The 18,506-nt window shown below is 33.6% G+C and overlaps 1 protein-coding gene across 1 annotated transcript in view; it reads right to left on the reverse strand.

Annotated features, from left to right (window-relative positions):
- The window catches only part of itga1 (integrin, alpha 1), an 80,159-nt gene that overhangs the window by 10,043 nt on the left and 51,610 nt on the right, over nucleotides 1–18,506 (reverse strand). Inside the window, exons 12-25 of the mRNA XM_087790592.1 lie at nucleotides 18,053–18,195; nucleotides 15,804–15,947; nucleotides 15,494–15,745; nucleotides 14,154–14,284; nucleotides 12,662–12,837; nucleotides 12,441–12,592; nucleotides 7,724–7,834; nucleotides 4,888–4,964; nucleotides 3,820–3,946; nucleotides 2,897–2,974; nucleotides 2,758–2,834; nucleotides 2,611–2,694; nucleotides 769–871; nucleotides 591–707 (exon numbers count right to left, since the gene is read on the reverse strand). Of these exons, the coding sequence (XP_087646718.1) occupies nucleotides 591–707; nucleotides 769–871; nucleotides 2,611–2,694; nucleotides 2,758–2,834; nucleotides 2,897–2,974; nucleotides 3,820–3,946; nucleotides 4,888–4,964; nucleotides 7,724–7,834; nucleotides 12,441–12,592; nucleotides 12,662–12,837; nucleotides 14,154–14,284; nucleotides 15,494–15,745; nucleotides 15,804–15,947; nucleotides 18,053–18,195 (1,772 nt within the window). The remainder of the gene's footprint in view (nucleotides 1–590; nucleotides 708–768; nucleotides 872–2,610; nucleotides 2,695–2,757; nucleotides 2,835–2,896; nucleotides 2,975–3,819; nucleotides 3,947–4,887; nucleotides 4,965–7,723; nucleotides 7,835–12,440; nucleotides 12,593–12,661; nucleotides 12,838–14,153; nucleotides 14,285–15,493; nucleotides 15,746–15,803; nucleotides 15,948–18,052; nucleotides 18,196–18,506) is intronic.

Consider the following 18,506-nt stretch of genomic DNA (forward strand, 5'->3'; position numbering starts at 1 on the left):
ATATACCTGAGCACTGGTGCTGACACCTGTCCGGTACATACATATATAAGTGTATATAAGTATATAAGTGTGTATATACCTGAGCACTGGTGCTGACACCTGTCAGGTACATACATATATAAGTGTATATAAGTATATAAGTGTGTATATACCTGAGCACTGGTGCTGACACCTGTCAGGTACATACATATATAAGTGTATATAAGTATATAAGTATGTATACACCTGAGCACTGGTGCTGACACCTGTCAGGTACATACATATATAAATGTATATAAGTATATAAGTGTGTATATACCTGAGCACTGGTGCTGACACCTGTCAGGTACATACATATATAAGTGTATATAAGTATATAAGTGTGTATATACCTGAGCACTGGTGCTGACACCTGTCAGGTACATACATATATAAGTGTATATAAGTATATAAGTGTGTATATACCTGAGCACTGGTGCTGACACCTGTCAGGTACATACATATATAAGTGTATATAAGTATATAAGTGTGTATATACCTGAGCACTGGTGCTGACACCTGTCAGGTACATACATATATAAGTGTATATAAGTATATAAGTGTGTATATACCTGAGCACTGGTGCTGACACCTGTCAGGTACAGCAGATCATTGTTTCGAGGCGACAGGTGAGGATACATCACAGTCAGTTCTAGAGGCGGAGTCACAGCTTCTGCTGACTTCTGGATCTGTGGAGAGAAGCTCGAGGTCAGCGAGTGATGACTTCACTCAAGGTCGTGTAACATCTACCGTGTAACTGATGTTCACTTCCTCTCCGATCATCCTGGTGTCGTTGATGACGCTCAAGAACGTCTCGCCCTCTTTGACCACCACGTGCTCGTCCACTGGCCGCCTGAGGGGCCACACATGTTTTCACAGAGGTTTGATCGACACGTACGGAAGTAAGTCAGTGACAATAAATACTAACTTAACATTAAATACTAACTTAACATTAGTAACCTTTCTTATTTTAAGTACAACTTTTATCTTATAATAAATGTTTTTTGTACGACTATTATTTTGTAATTTATTTATTTTTGTACAACTTTTATCTTGTAATTAATGTCTATTTTTACGACTTTTATCTTGTAATACATATATTTTGTACAACTTTTATCTTGTAATAAATGTTTTTTTGTACAACTTTTATCTTGTAATTAATCTATTTTTGTACGACTTTTATTTTGTAATAAATGTATTTTGTACAACTTTTATCGTGTAATTAATGTATTTTTGTACGACTTTTATTTTTAATAAATGTATTTTTGTACAACTTTTATCTTGAAATAACTATATTTTGTACAACTTTTATCTTATAATAAATGTATATTTGTACGACTTTTATTTTGTAATAAATGTATTTTTGTACGACTTTTATCTTGTAATAAATACATTTTAGTACAACTTTTATCTTGTAATAAAATTATTTTTTTACTACTTTTATCTTGTAAATAAATGTGTTTTTGTTCGACTTTTATCTTATAATACATGTATTTTTGTACAACTTTTATTTTGTAATAAATGTATTTGGTACAACTTTTATTTTGTAATAAATATATTTTTGTATAACTTTTATCTAGTAATAAATGTTTTTTTTGTATAACTTTTATCTTGTAATAAATATATTTTTGTATAACTTTTATATAGTAATAAATATATTTTTGTATAACTTTTATCTTGTAATAAATATATTTTTGTATAACTTTTATCTTGTTATAAATGTATTTTGTATAACTTTTATCTTGTAATAAATGTATTTTTGTATAACTTTTATCTTGTAATAAATATATTTTTGTATAACTTTTATCTAGTAATAAATATATTTTTGTATAACTTTTATCTTGTAATAAATGTATTTTGTACAACTTTTATCTTGTAATTAATGTATTTTTCTATAATCTTTATCTTGTAATAAATATATTTTGTATAACTTTTATCTTGTAATAAATATATTTCTGTATAACTTTTATCTTGTAATAAATGTATTTTATACAACTTTTATCTTATAATACATGTATTTTGTACGACTTTTATCTTGTAATAAATATATTTTGTACAACTTTTATCTTGTAATTAATGTATTTTTCTATAATCTTTATCTTGTAATAAATATATTTTGTATAACTTTTATCTTGTAATAAATATATTTCTGTATAACTTTTATCTTGTAATAAATGTATTTTGTACAACTTTTATCTTATAATACATGTATTTTGTTCGACTTTTATCTTGTAATAAATATATTTTGTATAATTTTTATCTCGTAATTAATGTATTTTTCTTAAACCTTTATCTTGTAATAAATGTATTTTGTACAACTTTTATCTTGTAATAAATATATTTTTGTTTAACTTTTATCTTGTAATTAATGTATTTTATACAACTTTTATCTTATAATACATGTATTTTGTACGACTTTTATCTTGTAAAAAATGTATTTTTGTACAACTTTAATGTCAGATTGCATTTCAAATTACTTTAATTATTTAAATACATTATTCAAAATATAATGAAAAGGTTAAAAACAAAAAGATAAAACTTTCAAATGAAGTATTTGTACTGCGTACAAGAGCAAAAGAACTCCAGACTCACACAGAGAACACGAGTCCAGCTTCGTACTTCACTGGAATAGAAATCTGCACCCAGTTGTCGTGAAGAAGAATCTCTTCACTGTCACTGTAACACAAGAATATAAAATGTATAAAATGTTAAAAAAACTGCTGAAAAAAACAACCTCACCTCGTTGCTGTGACGTTGATCTGAATGTGTCGCTCGATATGTTGAGGATTCACTTCAAACTTGACTTTAAAAAGTTCCTACGAGACACAAATACTTCAAATATATATGTCGGGTTTTATTATCTTTGTGAGGTTTTTACCTCGATGTTGCTTCCAAGGAACGGGTAACCGACCGCGCACTCCAGTCTGGTGAGGTTCAGAGAGCAGTCTTTGTCCGGCTGGGTACAAAATGTTGGATTAGAAATGAATCTAATATTACAAACACGATGTTGGATTAGAAATGAATCTAATATAACAAACACAATGTTGGATTAGAAAAGAATCTAATATTACACACGATGTTGGATTTGAAATGAATCTAATGTTACAAACACAATGTTAGATTAGAACTGAATCTAATTTTACAAACACGATGTTGGATTAGAAAATAATCTAATATTACACACGATGTTGGATTATAAATTAATCTAATTTCACAATCATGATGTTGGATTAGAAAAGAATCTAATGTTACAAACACAATGTTGGATTAGAAATGAATCTAATACAACAAACACGATGTTGGATTAGAAATGAATCTAATACAACAAACACAATGTTGGATTAGAAATGAATCTAATATAACAAACACAATGTTGGATTAGAAAAGAATCTAATATTACACACAATGTTGGATTAGAAATGAATCTAATGTTACAAACACAATGTTGGATTAGAAATGAATCTAATACAACAAACACGATGTTGGATTAGAAATGAATCTAATACAACAAACACAATGTTGGATTAGAAATGAATCTAATATAACAAACACAATGTTGGATTAGAAAAGAATCTAATATTACACACGATGTTGGATTAGAAATGAATCTAATGTTACAAACACAATGTTAGATTAGAACTGAATCTAATATAACAAACACGATGTTGGATTAGAAATGAATCTAATACAACAAACACAATGTTGGATTAGAAATGAATCTAATATTACAAACACAATGTTGGATTAGAAAAGAATCTAATATTACACACGATGTTGGATTAGAAAAGAATCTAAACTCACCTCCACTTTGACATAGTTGACGTTGGGGGTGAAGCTGACGATGACCTTGGTGTTGTACGCGTTATCTTGACTGTTATGAATCCTGATCTTCACGTCCATCTTCTCTTTGTTCGCCCTGATCAACATCCTGTCAACAAAGAGTCAAATTATACTACAGTGATTACAGGTGAGTATTTATTTAACACCTTTGTTTCGTAATAAATGTATTTTTAACTTTAACCTCAAAATGTATTTTTTACGTAAGACCTTAAATGTGTAATAAATGTTAATGTTGTGTCACTTTGATTTTATTGTAAATGTATTTTTGTACAACTTTATTTCCAAAATCTATCTTGAAAGACTTTATTTTTTTAATAAATGTTTGTTTTTTTACTACTTTGATTTCGCAATAAATGTAATTTTGTACGACTTTGATTTCAAAATGTATTTTATAAGACTTTAATCCAGTAATAATTGTATTTTTATAAAACTTACATTTTTTCTATAAATGTGTTTTTGCAAGACTTTATTCTGAAAATGTATTACTTGAAACTTTAGACCAAAATATATGTATTTAAATTGAATCCTAAAATTTATTTCGTAAGACTTTAAATTCATAATAAATGCATTTTGTACGACTTTGATTTCGTAATAAATGTACTTTTTCACAATTTTGATCTCAGATTATATTTCGAAAGACTTTATTTTCTTAATAAATGTACTATTTTCTACGACTTTTGTATAAATGTAGTATTTTGTAAGATTTTTTTTATCATGGAATACATTTATAAGTTTAATTTAGTGATAAATGTATTTTCGTATAATTTCAATCTCGCAGTGAATTTATTTTAAACAGATTTAATCTCGTGATAATAAAATAATCTTGACTGAACCTTTTACTCTTATTATCTCACTAATAAAAATAGTCTTTATTTTAGTATAAAAAACAATTACATTTTTATGTCTATTCCTTAATCACTAGTTGCAGTGCTACTTTCTGCCACGAGAGAGCAGTCACGAGCTGTTGGAAAAGCTGATCAATATTTAAAAGTTTCCCGCGCTGATGACAGTGATCGATCAGAAACTCACGTGTTGACGCTGGACTGAGCCTGGAGTGACAGGTCAGCGACACACCTCTGGTCACTGCCACAGTCCACCAGCGGGATCTACAGGATCCACAAGATTTAAAGTCGTTTTTAAAAGAGTCTGAATCAGCAGAAAAAAAGAGTCAAATGTCTTTTGTCTCTCGAGCCTCAGGCTGAACAGTTCTGGTCAAATTCATTTCCTGTCGCGGGTCAGAGTTTCATTGACCACAGAAGTAAACATAAACAAAAAAAAGCTGCTTCCTGTTGATCCTGTTGCTCCGATTTCCTCCCAAATACAATAACAGGCGAGACTTCCTGGTTCTTGTGCTTCTGCTCATCTGGTCCTGGAGACTTGGATGGAAATAAAGATGAGATAAAGCGAGATAAAATAAAATATGATAAAAATAAAATAAGAGAATAGAATAATTACTAATAAAATACAATTAAAATGGAGAAAAAATCGGGTATATATTGTTTGTTCTTGCTATAGAAAATGGGGAAACTAATTTACAATTAACAAAAATAATCAGATTTCTTTTTTTTCAGTGGTGAATAAATTATAAAACATAAAAATTGTTGTATAACTTTTATCTTGTTATTAAATTAAAAAATATTTTATTCAATAAATTATATAAATATGTTTATACTCGTATATAGAAATGGATATATACTATTAATATGCATAATTGAACAATTCAAAATGATTTAAAAAATCAATTATTATACTATATATACAGTATATATACTTACTTTTTTTTTTTTTTTTTTAATTTAATATATATATATATGTATATATATATACATATATATATATATATATATTTTAAATTATTTTTATTTAAATCAATTAGATTTTATATATATATATATATATATATATATATATATATATATATATATATATATATATATTTTATTTAATTTTTAATTACATTTAATATATATATATATAACATTTTATTAAAAATTAAATAAAAATAATAAGTAAGTAAGTAAAGTAAGTAATATATATTTGTAGAGCACTTTTACAGACCAGGGTCTAGCATGTATTTTGTTTCATCGTCATGTCATTTTTTTATCTTTATTTTCGGTAATTTTTTCTTCATGCTAAACGGTCGTGGCGTAAACAAATGTGTGTGAATAAATACTGTTTATTATCTAAGTAAATAAACGAGTAAATGAAGCAGGACAAAAAGGAGCCGAAACATTCCTTCGTCTCCCACCAGACGTGAAGCTTCTTCCTCGAGCGACTCTCGGTCTCAGAATATTGGCCGACGTTCAGAAGCACAAGGTCAGCGTGATCCTCTCAGGACGAGCAGACGATCACAGATAAACCCTCGCACAGGAAAACTGATCTCACATGAGAACAAGTTCCACAGTCAAGTTAAAAAAACACCAGAGTCAAGTACTGGACAATGCTACACATGTATACTTGTTACTACACTATCACAATACCAGAGTCAAGTACTGGACAATACTACACATATATACTCGATACTACACTATCACAACACCAGAGTCAAGTACTGGACAATACTACACATATATATACTTGTTACTACAATATCACAACACCAGAGTCAAGTACTGGACAATACTACACATATATCCTTGTTACTACACTATCACAATACCAGAGTCAAGTACTGGACAATACTACACATATATACTCGATACTACACTATCACAACACCAGAGTCAAGTACTGGACAATACTACACATATATACTTGTTACTACACTATCACAACAACAGAGTCAAGTACTGGACAATACTACACATATATACTTGTTACTACACTATCACAACACCAGAGTCAAGTACTAGACAATACTACACATATATACTTGTTACTACACTATCATAACACCAGAGTCAAGTACTGGACAATACTACACATATATTATTTTTACTACAGTATCACAACACCAGAGTCAAGTACTGGACAATACTACACATATATACTTGTTACTACACTATCACAACACCAGAGTCAAGTACTGGACAATACTACACATATATACTTGTTACTACACTATCACAACACCAGAGTCAAGTACAAGACAATACTACACATATATACTTGTTACTACACTATCACAACACCAGAGTCAAGTACTGGACAATACTACACATATATACTTGTTACTACACTATCACAACACCAGAGTCAAGTACTGGACAATACTAAACATATATACTTGTTACTACACTATCACAACACCAGTGTCAAGTACTGGACAATACTACACATATACTTGTTACTACACTATCACAACACCAGTGTCAAGTACTGGACAATACTACACATATATACTTGTTACTACACTATCACAACACCAGAGTCAAGTACTGGACAATACTACACATATATACTTGTTACTAGACTATCACAACACCAGAGTCAAGTACTCCAGTCAAATAGTATCATAATATATCGTATCTATGACTCTCTATCGTATCATCAGATTCTTAACTTCTAGTATCAATACCTTCTCTCACCACTAGTCGAAAGTTAAACTTCTTTGTAAAGATCTGTCGACAGATTGTTTAGTTTTCGGGTCTTAATCTCCACAAACAGTCTGCGTTTTCCCTCCATCACTCCCTGAACTCTGATTCTCCGAGCGTGGAAACCGACCCTGACTCTGATATCATCTCCAGCATCACTCGTCGCTGCAGTGATTTGGAAAAGCTCTTGTTTGGTCAGATCTGCTTGAGCGAGTGTGTGAGTGTGGGAAGAGCTGCTGCTGCTGAAGCCTCAACGTCAGCCAGTGAAGGATGAGGCTCAGCTGCTGCCGTCCTCGCTCAAGGTCAGGAGACAACTGGACCAGGGGTCTCACCGTCTTGTTGATGGACCTCGGGAGACTCTCGTCCAGCACCGGACCCGTGTCTTCGTCAGCCAGTCGGAAGTCCAGGGACACCATGAGAGGGTCTCGGAAGTCCAGGCGGGACTGTTGGGAGAGAGAAGAAGAAGAAGAAGAAGAAGAAGAAGAAGAAGAAGAAGAAGAAGAAGAAGAAGAAGAAGAAGAAGAAGAAGAAGAAGAACATTAAGCTTTTTAATTCAATATTTCATTTACAATTTCATCATTTTTCCACATTTATTTCACTTTTTAAGGGATCAATTATTTTCCCTTTTGTTTAAATGTTGTTTAGAGTTGCAGTCAAAGGCACTTATTAATATATATTTAATTAAAATAACATTATAACATGTATTCTTGGGAAGTATGTCATTGCCCACATTGAATTTAATTGATTTTTAATTTAACATTTGTTTAATTATTTTTCTATTAAAATGTATTTTTATTTTAAGCCCTTAATCTTCTTTTATAATCATTTAAATCAATAATTTGTACATTGAAAAACATTTACAAAATACTTATATAATGATTATAATTATATATTTATTTTTTAAGATTTTGAAAATCTACTTTTGAATTTTTGAATTATTAAACTCTATGAGTGAAAACAAATAAATGTATATGATAAGTTAATATGTAATTATAAAAAATAAAAATAAAATTCTGAAAATAATTATTGGAATTTTAATTAAATATTGGAATTATTGGTTTCGGTAAAAAATTAACAAAAATGTAATTAAATTAAAAACAACAAAATAATGTATTATTTATATATATATATTATTTATAATTAATTATAAACATTAAAGATGTTTAATAAAATATTCATTAATAATTATAATAATAATATACTGATATACTTTTATAATAATCTCATACTTTTTCTCTTTTTGTCCAAATTATTCATTTTTTTCAGGAAGAAATAATTTTCCTTCTTTATTAAAGTTTGTCAAACTGTTGCACATAAAATTACCTTCTATTAAAAACACAAAAAGTACTTGCTGTGATCCTTTCAATCACATAAATTAAAGTTTTATCATAGTAGTTTCGTTGTTTAAATAATCAATAAAGTAAGTAATTCCAGTTTTATTTACAATTAACAAGAATGTATTCAGTGTTTTCTCCCGTTTTGTGTTGAAATTAATCTTCCAGCAGTTACTGCAGACATTACTTCCTCTGCCGCTAAAGCATGACTGAGGACGAGAGGATACAGTGACCTGTGAGTGATCTATTAAAAACATAGAAAGTACTTGTTGTGATTCTTTTAATCACATAACTTATATATTATTTATAGTTCACTCGTCATATTCCTACTGACCCTGATCCAGTTCTCAGCATCTCTTTACTATTATTGAGGGGAAACTGATTCCCTGGTCGCTCTGGTCTGAGGACGTTATGAGTCATAAGTCGGTCATTGAAGGAGGAGAGGAACGTGTTTCACGAGTTCATCAAGTTCTTCATCCAGTTCTTCAGGAACATTGGACTCGACCAGCGTCACTTTTGTGATTTTGATGGTTTTCGGGACCATTGCAGGAAACACAAGTTCCCAGAAGGAAACTCAACTAAAACTTTTAGACACAAACTTTACTAAATACAATTTTTTTATGTGTTCATTATTATTTAAATCCCAACTATGTATCCGGAGCAACCAGTAAGTTCTTGATCAATCATCAAAGTTTAGTGATGAAACAGCAACTATTAACACAGGAGTGAACAATTACATTTGTTATGGGACCATAAAATATACTTGGACTGTCATAAGGGGGCGCTAGAGAGGTTTAACGTGAATTAACAATACAGTCAAAGATTAAAGTTCCACTAAATTGTGTGTGTGTGTGTGTGAGTTGTTGTGATGTGTGACTCTATTGTATCATCAGTGTATGTGTGTTGTTGTGATGTGTGACTCTATTGTGTCATCAGTGTGTGTGTGTTGTTGTGATGTGTGACTCTATTGTATCATCAGTGTGTGTGTGAGTTGTTGTGATGTGTGACTCTATTGTATCATCAGTGTGTGTGTGTGTTGTTGTGATGTGTGACTCTATTGTATCATCAGTGTGTGTGTGTTGTTGTAATGTGTGACTCTATTGTGTCATCAGTGTGTGTGTGTTGTTGTGATGTGTGACTCTATTGTATCATCAGTGTGTGTGTGTTGTTGTGATGTGTGACTCTATTGTGTCATCAGTGTGTGTGTGTTGTTGTGATGTGTGACTCTATTGTATCATCAGTGTGTGTGTGTGTTGTTGTGATGTGTGACTCTATTGTATCATCAGTGTGTGTGTGTACAAAACTCTCTTCATTTAAATATTGACATTAGAAAATTATTTAAAAAACACTTTTTTTTCTGGAGATTAAATCTTGTTGACCATAACCACACCCAATCTGCTGTGATTGGTCGAGCATGGAGGTTTGTCACCACGCGTAATCAATGGTCTCCTAGGGACTCGTTGTATAAACAAAGCGGGCGTGATAACAGCTGGCTGGAGAAGGAGTGAAGCCATTATTACATCATAATGGACTCTCGTAACCTCTCGTTCGTCCAGATTTCAGAGCAACTTTATAAAGTAATACGTTTAAAACATGGTCATGATGAGAAGTTACTGCGTCTTGAAGAACATTCACTACATGACACCAGAGTTGAAGTTTATCATGAGTTGGCCTTTAACCCTTGTATTATCTCTGGGTCAAAGGCCTGAAAATAAATGTGTTTGTGGTATCCCTTGTGTTGCCTTAAGGTCAAGACGAACAACCTCCACCACTGCATATGTATTTATGGAAGCCTGGGATGTCGTTCATCTTGACCCAGAGACAACACAAAGGATACCACAAACCCATTGTTTTTTTCCAGACCTTTGGGTCACTTTGACCCAGAGACAACAAAAGGCTTAGCAGAAAAGCTAATGGAAGTAAATGTGCCATCAGACTATGAATATTAATTCATAAAACTAAATTTCTGCAGCATAAAAATCACACATTCAATCGTAAAAACCATCAAATTTCAAGCACCTGACGATAAATTACACGATACATGAACTCAAAACCCCAGATATTTGAAGGATGTTATACATTTAAAAAAAGAAAATATATCCAGGACGTATGGTCACAAAATAAGGCTGTGAACCAACAAGAGAGCAACATGAACTTTCCAAAATTTGACTTAAATTCAGTCGTATTAGTTTGTTTGTGAAATAAAATGGAATCTTTGGTAGAAGTTTCTGGTCCAGTTGGACTCTCTAAGACTCTAAGTCCTCTGGTCTGGACACCATCGGATTTCTCAATAAGTTCCGGCAGCAGCTGTTTCCGTGGATTTGTTCTTGGTCCACGAAGTAAAGCGAATCGTAGAACCTGTTCCACTGACTCTCCGTGAGTGAGTCACACACTTGAGATCCTCGACTCCTGGTCAGAGCGTCACGTCCATCAGACGGACCTTCTGGTTCTGGTTAGAACCTTGTGTCAGCTCCAGTGATCTGGAGGTCGTCAACGTTCTCTCAGAGACGCTCAGAACCAGAAGTGACAAACGTGTTTTATGTTCCTCCCGAAATCAAGCGGCTGCTTAACAATGTATGACAAGAGTCTTTGAAAAGTTCCTCTCGTGGGAACCAGACACTCAGAGAAGAAACGTAACTTTATCTTCGACCCTCCGAAGAATTTAGTTCAGGTTTAATCAAGATTGGATCTGTAGACTTCAAATGAGTGATTCTCTGGTGGTGAAACAGTGCTACTGCAATTACTAACTCAATTAAATGTACTGTATTAAGTTGCACTTAAAGTTATTTAACTTTCAAAGATCCACAGTCATACTTATGTTTTAATTCTGTCTACTTACTGACTTTTTACCAATTTTGGTACGACCTTAGTAAGCTCTGTAGTACTACTCTGAGAGGCTCAGTGGTGTTACTCAGTAGGTCTCCGTAGTATTACTCCACAAGGCTTTGTGTAATTGCACCGTAGCTTCATGGTATTACTCCTTGAGGCTTTGTGGAATTTATCTCACAGTCTTTGTAGTACTTCTTTGCGAGGCTCCGTAGTATTACTCCACAAGACTCCATGATATTACGTGGCTTTGTAGTGTTATGAGGCTATTTAGTATTACAAGGCCGTGTAGTATTACTCTGCGAAGAGGCTTCATAGTATTACTACTTTAGGTTCCGTGGTATTTTACTCTGTAGTTTCATGGTATTACTCCTCGAGGCTCTGTTGTATTCATCCCAGAGTCTTTGTAGTACTACTCTCAAAGGCCTTGTAATATTACTCTACAGGGCTCCATGGTTTTATGAGGCTATGTAGTATAACTGTGCAAAGCTTCCTAGTTTAACTCTACGAGGAACTGTAGTATTACTCGTCTAAGTTCCATAGTATTACTCCGCCAGGCTCTGTAGTGTTACTCCACAAGACTTGGTAAAAATGACTCCATAAAGCTCTGTAGTATAATTCTGTGAGGCTCTCTAGTATTACTCCATGAGGCTCCATCACATCATAAGGCTCTGTATTATTACTCTGCGTGGCTTCATAGTATTAAATATTGAATGTATATTTTAATAAAAGGCTATTTAAAGCACCAATCAGTAAGATTTGAACAGAGTTTTGGCTCCCCCTGGTGCTTTTGTAACAGTATTTCACTATGTGTACCTTTGTTTATAAAAGCAGATCCCGTGACACTCACAAAGTAACGTAGTAATACGTCGTAGTAAGAGTAACTTGCCGACATGATGAAGGTCTCGTTCATGCACTTGGTCTCTCGGTCCTTCATCCAGAAGCTCCTGGAGATCCTGCGGTCGCTCTTGTCGTCGGAGTCCAGGAACGAGGCTCTGGCTTTGGCCCGGAGAGCGTCCAGACTCAGGACGTACACGATCTCTGCAGGGTCACAACAAGGCCGGTGGTCACGTGACCAAGTGAAACCGGAGACGACCTTTGAACTCTCACTTGTCTGGAGGTCCAGGTCCTGCTGGTCCGACTTGATGCTGAAGACGAAGCACACTCTGGTGGTCACGCACACGGACGAGCGCCCGCCGTGCTCGCACTGGTACTGAGACTGCTGCAGGTTGATCTTGGCGGGGTCAAAGGTCATGTTGGCGCGGAGCTCTGCGACGTCTCTGGACCTGAAGCCGAACATTTGTAATTACATTTTTCTATAAGCATTTTACTATTGGCGCTATATAAATAGAGATTATTATTATTATTATTATTATTATTATTTAATCATTTCTTATCGAATAATCTAATTTTATAACATGCATATAGTAAGGTTGAATTAAATATATATCTTTTTTTAAATAATTTAAATCTACATTTCTTTCTAGTGTGTTACTTAAATTACAATAATTTGAAAGTACATTTTCTGAATTCAATATCTTTGAAATTCAATATAAAACTGTTACAACTGTTAAACTGTTATATAATAGTTTAAACAGACAATAGTGAATTTAAAAAGCTCCAAATTAAATGTTTGATTTACTTTACTTTACTTTAATTTAATTTAATTTAATTTAATTTAATTTAATTTAATTTAATTTAATTTAATTTAATTTAATTTAATTTAATTTAATTTAATCAAAAGATAAAATGTTTGTTTATTTATTCAAGACTCTCTTGAAACTGATTTTTTTTTTTTTAAAACATCCTTTTTCTTTAATTTACTATCTATGGAAGTATATCAAATATCAAATGGTTCAATTTAACATTTACATTTTTTCTTTATTGTTGAATCATTTAATTAAATCATTTCCACATTGAAAGGTTTTATTTTTAACAATTAATTAATTCAATTTTACACATAGAGTTTAATATTTTTATTCCAATTAATAATAAAATAAAAACGTATTTGTAGCCTTTTAAATTAAATAAAAATGTTGGCACTATATTACCAACAAAATGGAATTTAGAAAAAGGATTTTTGACTTATTGGAATTAAAAAATAAAACTCTAGGTATTATAAATATAATAATAATTTTGAAAATATTAAATTAAAAAGATTCTACCTATTTATATACAAATATTGAATGAAAAATAAATGTTTAATATAGAAATGATTGATGTCAATTATCCAAAAAGTGAATTATTCGATTAAAAAACTTTAAACTTTGGAAAATATTAAACATTCACTATAGACGACACTGATGAACTTCCAAACAAAACCCTCGTGAAAACACAGTTTGGTTTTGATGACTCAGCGTCTCCGGAGTCAGAGAAGGAACAGATGCTGCATCAGTTTTGGCCTCGAGTGCAGGAAGAAGTCTCTGCTGCCAAAAAGCTTCTCAAATACAAAAGTCGCTCGAGAGTTTTTCACACAGTGAGGCCGAGCCTCTGCCAGCAGGGATTGTTGGACGCGACGACATTAAGTCTCAGGGTTGGATTTGAAGACGCAGCTGTTGAAACTCCCGGAAACAAGTCCGACCACAAAGAACTGGTGTCTCACCAGAAGAGAGAAGCTCCTCCCAGACCTCCGATGGTCACGTCCGTTATTCCGTCTCCGTTCAGATCCATGATCCCGTGGATGGACTGACCGAAGAACTTCACCTTGCTGCCGTCGCCCCCTGCTGGAATACGCTGTAAGAGAACCGATGAGAAATGGTAATCCGGTCACTTAAAGCGGCACTAGGTAGAATTCAAATATTTGTTTCTGGCGCCCCCATTGATGGAAAAGTGTAATTGCAATGCAACGACATGTGTATGTAGAAGTATTAATAACATATTATATTTTAAATGTTGACATTTCTCTATGAAAAGGTTAAATATGTTGTTTTTTTACAATTTAATTTTATATCTTTAATATTAAGAGGTTTAATTGTTTGTTTTGTTGTTGAATAAAAAAAAAGATATAAAGAAAGACATATAGAGTTTGATAGTCTTATTTAAATAATACTCAATTATGTTGAAAATATATTATAATAATCAAAAATAAATTATTTCTAAATTCAATATTTTTTAATTCATAGTCTTTTAAATTCAATTAAAACGTTGGTATAATAGAGTCGCCAGACAAAACCTAAAAGTATCAAACTACTACTATTATACTAACGTTTTAATGTTTTAGTACACATTAAAGAACATTTAATTCAGAAAATTCATTATTTTTGGATTATTGGTATTACAATATTTAACACTGTAGAAAAAAAACGCCAATTTATTTGGATTTTTGTTTTAAATTCAAACCTTTAATTAAATTGAATTCAATTATTAAAAACAAATGAACTATCAATATAAAAAATATATATATATTTTAATTATACCTTTTACATTACATTACTTACTTCATGTATGTATTAACTTGAAAGAAACATTTAATGGTGTTTGTACAGATCAGTTGTGCTTCATAAAATCAATGAAAATATTTTGAGTTCAAATATTTTTCAAATCAATCAAAGTACTGACCAATCAAAGTTCTGACCAATCAAAGTACTGACCAATCAAAGTACTGACCAATCAAAGTTCTGACCAATCAAAGTACTGACCAATCAAAGTTCTGACCAATCAAAGTACTGACGAATCAAAGTACTGACCAATCAAAGTACTGACCAATCAAAGTTCTGACCAATCAAAGTTCTGACCAATCAAAGTACTGACCAATCAAAGTACTGACCAATCAAAGTTCTGACCAATCAAAGTACTGACCAATCAAAGTACTGACCAATCAAAGTTCTGACCAATCAAAGTTCTGACCAATCAAAGTACTGACCAATTAAAGTTCTGACCAATCAAAGTTCTGACCAATCAAAGTTCTGACCAATCAAAGTACTGACGAATCAAAGTACTAACCTGCACAAACTTCTGCTTCAGCGACGTCTGCTCCCCGTGATATATGTAGACGGCGCCCCTGTGGTCGTTCTCGAACGGCGCCCCGATGGCCACGTCGTTGAACCCGTCCAGGTTCAGGTCCGACACGGCGGCGATGGCGGTCCCGAAGCGAGCGCCGCAGGGCTCGTGTCTGTTGGCGCAGCTGTCGGAGTGCGGCGAGCAGCAGGACTGGTTGACGGGCTTGAGGGTGAACTGGTGCTCGAACCGTCCCTCCTGGGATCAGACGTGGAGACGTTAGAAGAAGAAGAAGAACAACGAGTCCACCTCGTACCTCGCTCAGTCCGTAGACGTAGACCTGTCCCTGCTCGTTCTTCTCCGAGCCCATGAACATGGGAGCGCCGACCAGCAGGAGGTCCGTGAAGGAGTCTCCGTCCACGTCCACCGTCTGCAGGACGCTGCCGAAGTAAGACCCGATCTGTAGAGTCCAAGGTCACGAGACATGTCTAATCAATCACCGAACTCAGGGAAGATCCAAGTAACCATCAATTATTAAGTCATTAAAGAAAAAAAAAAGCTATAAAAGAAAGATGGCTTGAATAGTATTTTTTCTACTCTTACAAATACGCAATCAACTTCAACAGATCTACAGAACTTAGTGTGAGACACTGTGGAGTCCCTCAAGGTTCTGTTCTGGGTCCTTTATTGTTTTTGCTGTACTTGATTCCCCTCGGTAAAATCATTCAGAGATTTCCAGATGTTTCTTATCACATTTTTGCTGATGACATCCAGCTCTACTGCTCTTTTGACCCAACTGAGCCCCAAAGGCTGAACAGCTTAGTCAATTGTTTGCTAGAAATCAAACAATGGCTGAGTGAAAACACTTTACAGCTAAATGTGGACAAAACTGAAACACTGGTGATTAATCCTGATGATAAGATTCCAGGGTTGAGTCAGTACTTGGGTGACTTAGGTCAGTCTGTCAAACTGAGCCTGAGAAACCTGGGTGTTGTATTTGATAAAGACATGTCTCTTGTTCAACACTGCAGAAAACTGACCAGAAACTGTTTCCTTCAACTGAGAAAAATCTCCAAACTTAGGAAAATGTTGTCAGAACATGATCTGGATCTTATAATCCATGCATTTGTTTCTTCTCGTCTGGACTATTGTAACAGTTTGTTTTCATGTCTTAACAAGAAGGATGTGTCTCGTCTGCAGTTGATTCAGAACTCTGCAGCGAGAATTCTGACCCGCTCTAGTAGAAGAACTCACATTTCTCCGATCCTTAAAACTCTTCACTGGCTTCCAGTTTCTTTCAGGATCAACTTTAAAATTCTGGTTCTTACTTTCAGATCTATTCATGGTCAGACCTTTCATCACTGATCTAATCCAGACTTACGCCCCAGCTCGGGCTCTGAGGTGTGTGGATCAGAATCTACTTATGGTTCCACGCACACGGCTCAGGACCAGAGGAGAGAAATCTTTTCAGGCTGTTGCTCCTAAGCTTTGGAACGATCTTATCTCTCTTTGCACTTGATGGATCTACTGACTCCTTTAAGAAACATCTTAAGACGTTTCTATTTGTTCAGGCTTTTCCTTGATTTTCTTGAACTCCTGTGTTGTTCTCAGTATTATCTTGATCTTTAAAGTATATACTTTTTTGAGTATTGTTTTGATTGTTAAAGCGCTTTGTAACCCTGGTCTGGAAAAGCGCTATATAAATAAATATTACTTACTTACTTACTTACTTACTTACTTACTTATGGTGCCAAAAAACTAGTGAACTCAAATGACGCATTTCTAAAAACAGTTCTATTTAGTGACGGCTGATTGGTCCCTACAGTACTGTATTTAAATTCTACGTGTATCTTGTCAAAAGTCATCGAAAGCTGTGATTGGTTGGCTGGGCGGCAAAGCGTTACGGAAGGCGATCATGTCACCGTTACTAAGAGGATTGTTGAAAGAAATCACACCTTATATGTCATTGTATTGAGTCAGTGTTGTTAGTCAAACGTAAACCATTTATTGGTCAACTACTTGTTAAATGCGGGGAGTTTACAGAACTAGTTTGATCGATGGATGGACTTTATTACTCCCTCTGGAAATTGTGTTTCCAGTTCACTGCAGATGATAGCTTCATAAAAAAACAAAAAAAAAGGGCAAATAAAAAAGAACAAAGTTCAAGGGATGATAAAGTTCAAATATAGAGATCTGGGACAGTAGGAGCCAATTTGGGCAGGTTTTATTAAAGCATCAATCAGTAGGATTTAAAAGAGAGTTTTGGCTCCCCCTAGTGTCGAAACAGTGTAGTTGTTATAGCTTATCATTTTACTGTATATTCTTTTTTTAAAAGCTCTTGTCGTGTAGAATTTCTGGCTTTATCTCCCTGGTTATTTGGAAATATTTCACAGTACATGGAATGAAAATACTGCGTCGGAAGAGTTCTACTGCACTAGTCTTAATTTTTAAATATTAAAAGGATAATTACATTTTTTTTATGTAACATAGTGGTGCTTTGATATATAATAATTCATTTAAATTGGAGAAAAGATACGTTGAGTCAGATCAAGGAAGACGACTCACCTGTTCTCCCTTCAGGACTTGAGTCACGACCGTCTTGTTGTTCACCAGACGGTAGACGACGACTCGGCCGGTGTGGTTGTACCGAGGAGCTCCGGTGATGAACAAAACTCCTCTGTGAGTCGACGCCGACTGGACGTCGTAACCTGCAGGCGTCACAACACAACGTCGTCAGGAAAACACACTTTTCATCAGCGACGAGTATTTAAAACTCTCAGTATTTATCTGACTAGGAAGAGGAAATGAAGTCTCTACCTTCATCCATGATGTCACTGATTCATCTAAGTATTCTTTGGACTATAAGGTGCATTTTCTTTTACTGCATTACTTTAGTTCTCAATCTGCTTCCTAATAATTTACCAATGATATTAGTTTGACGCACAGAGTACCTATTATATATTACTCTGTACTACTATGAAGTCTTGCATTGGGATCGAGCCTCACGTACTAATACTAC

Source organism: Callionymus lyra, chromosome 5 (assembly GCF_982586985.1).
Source record: "Callionymus lyra chromosome 5, fCalLyr1.hap1.1, whole genome shotgun sequence".
In the NCBI taxonomy this organism is placed as follows: Eukaryota; Metazoa; Chordata; class Actinopteri; order Syngnathiformes; family Callionymidae; genus Callionymus; species Callionymus lyra.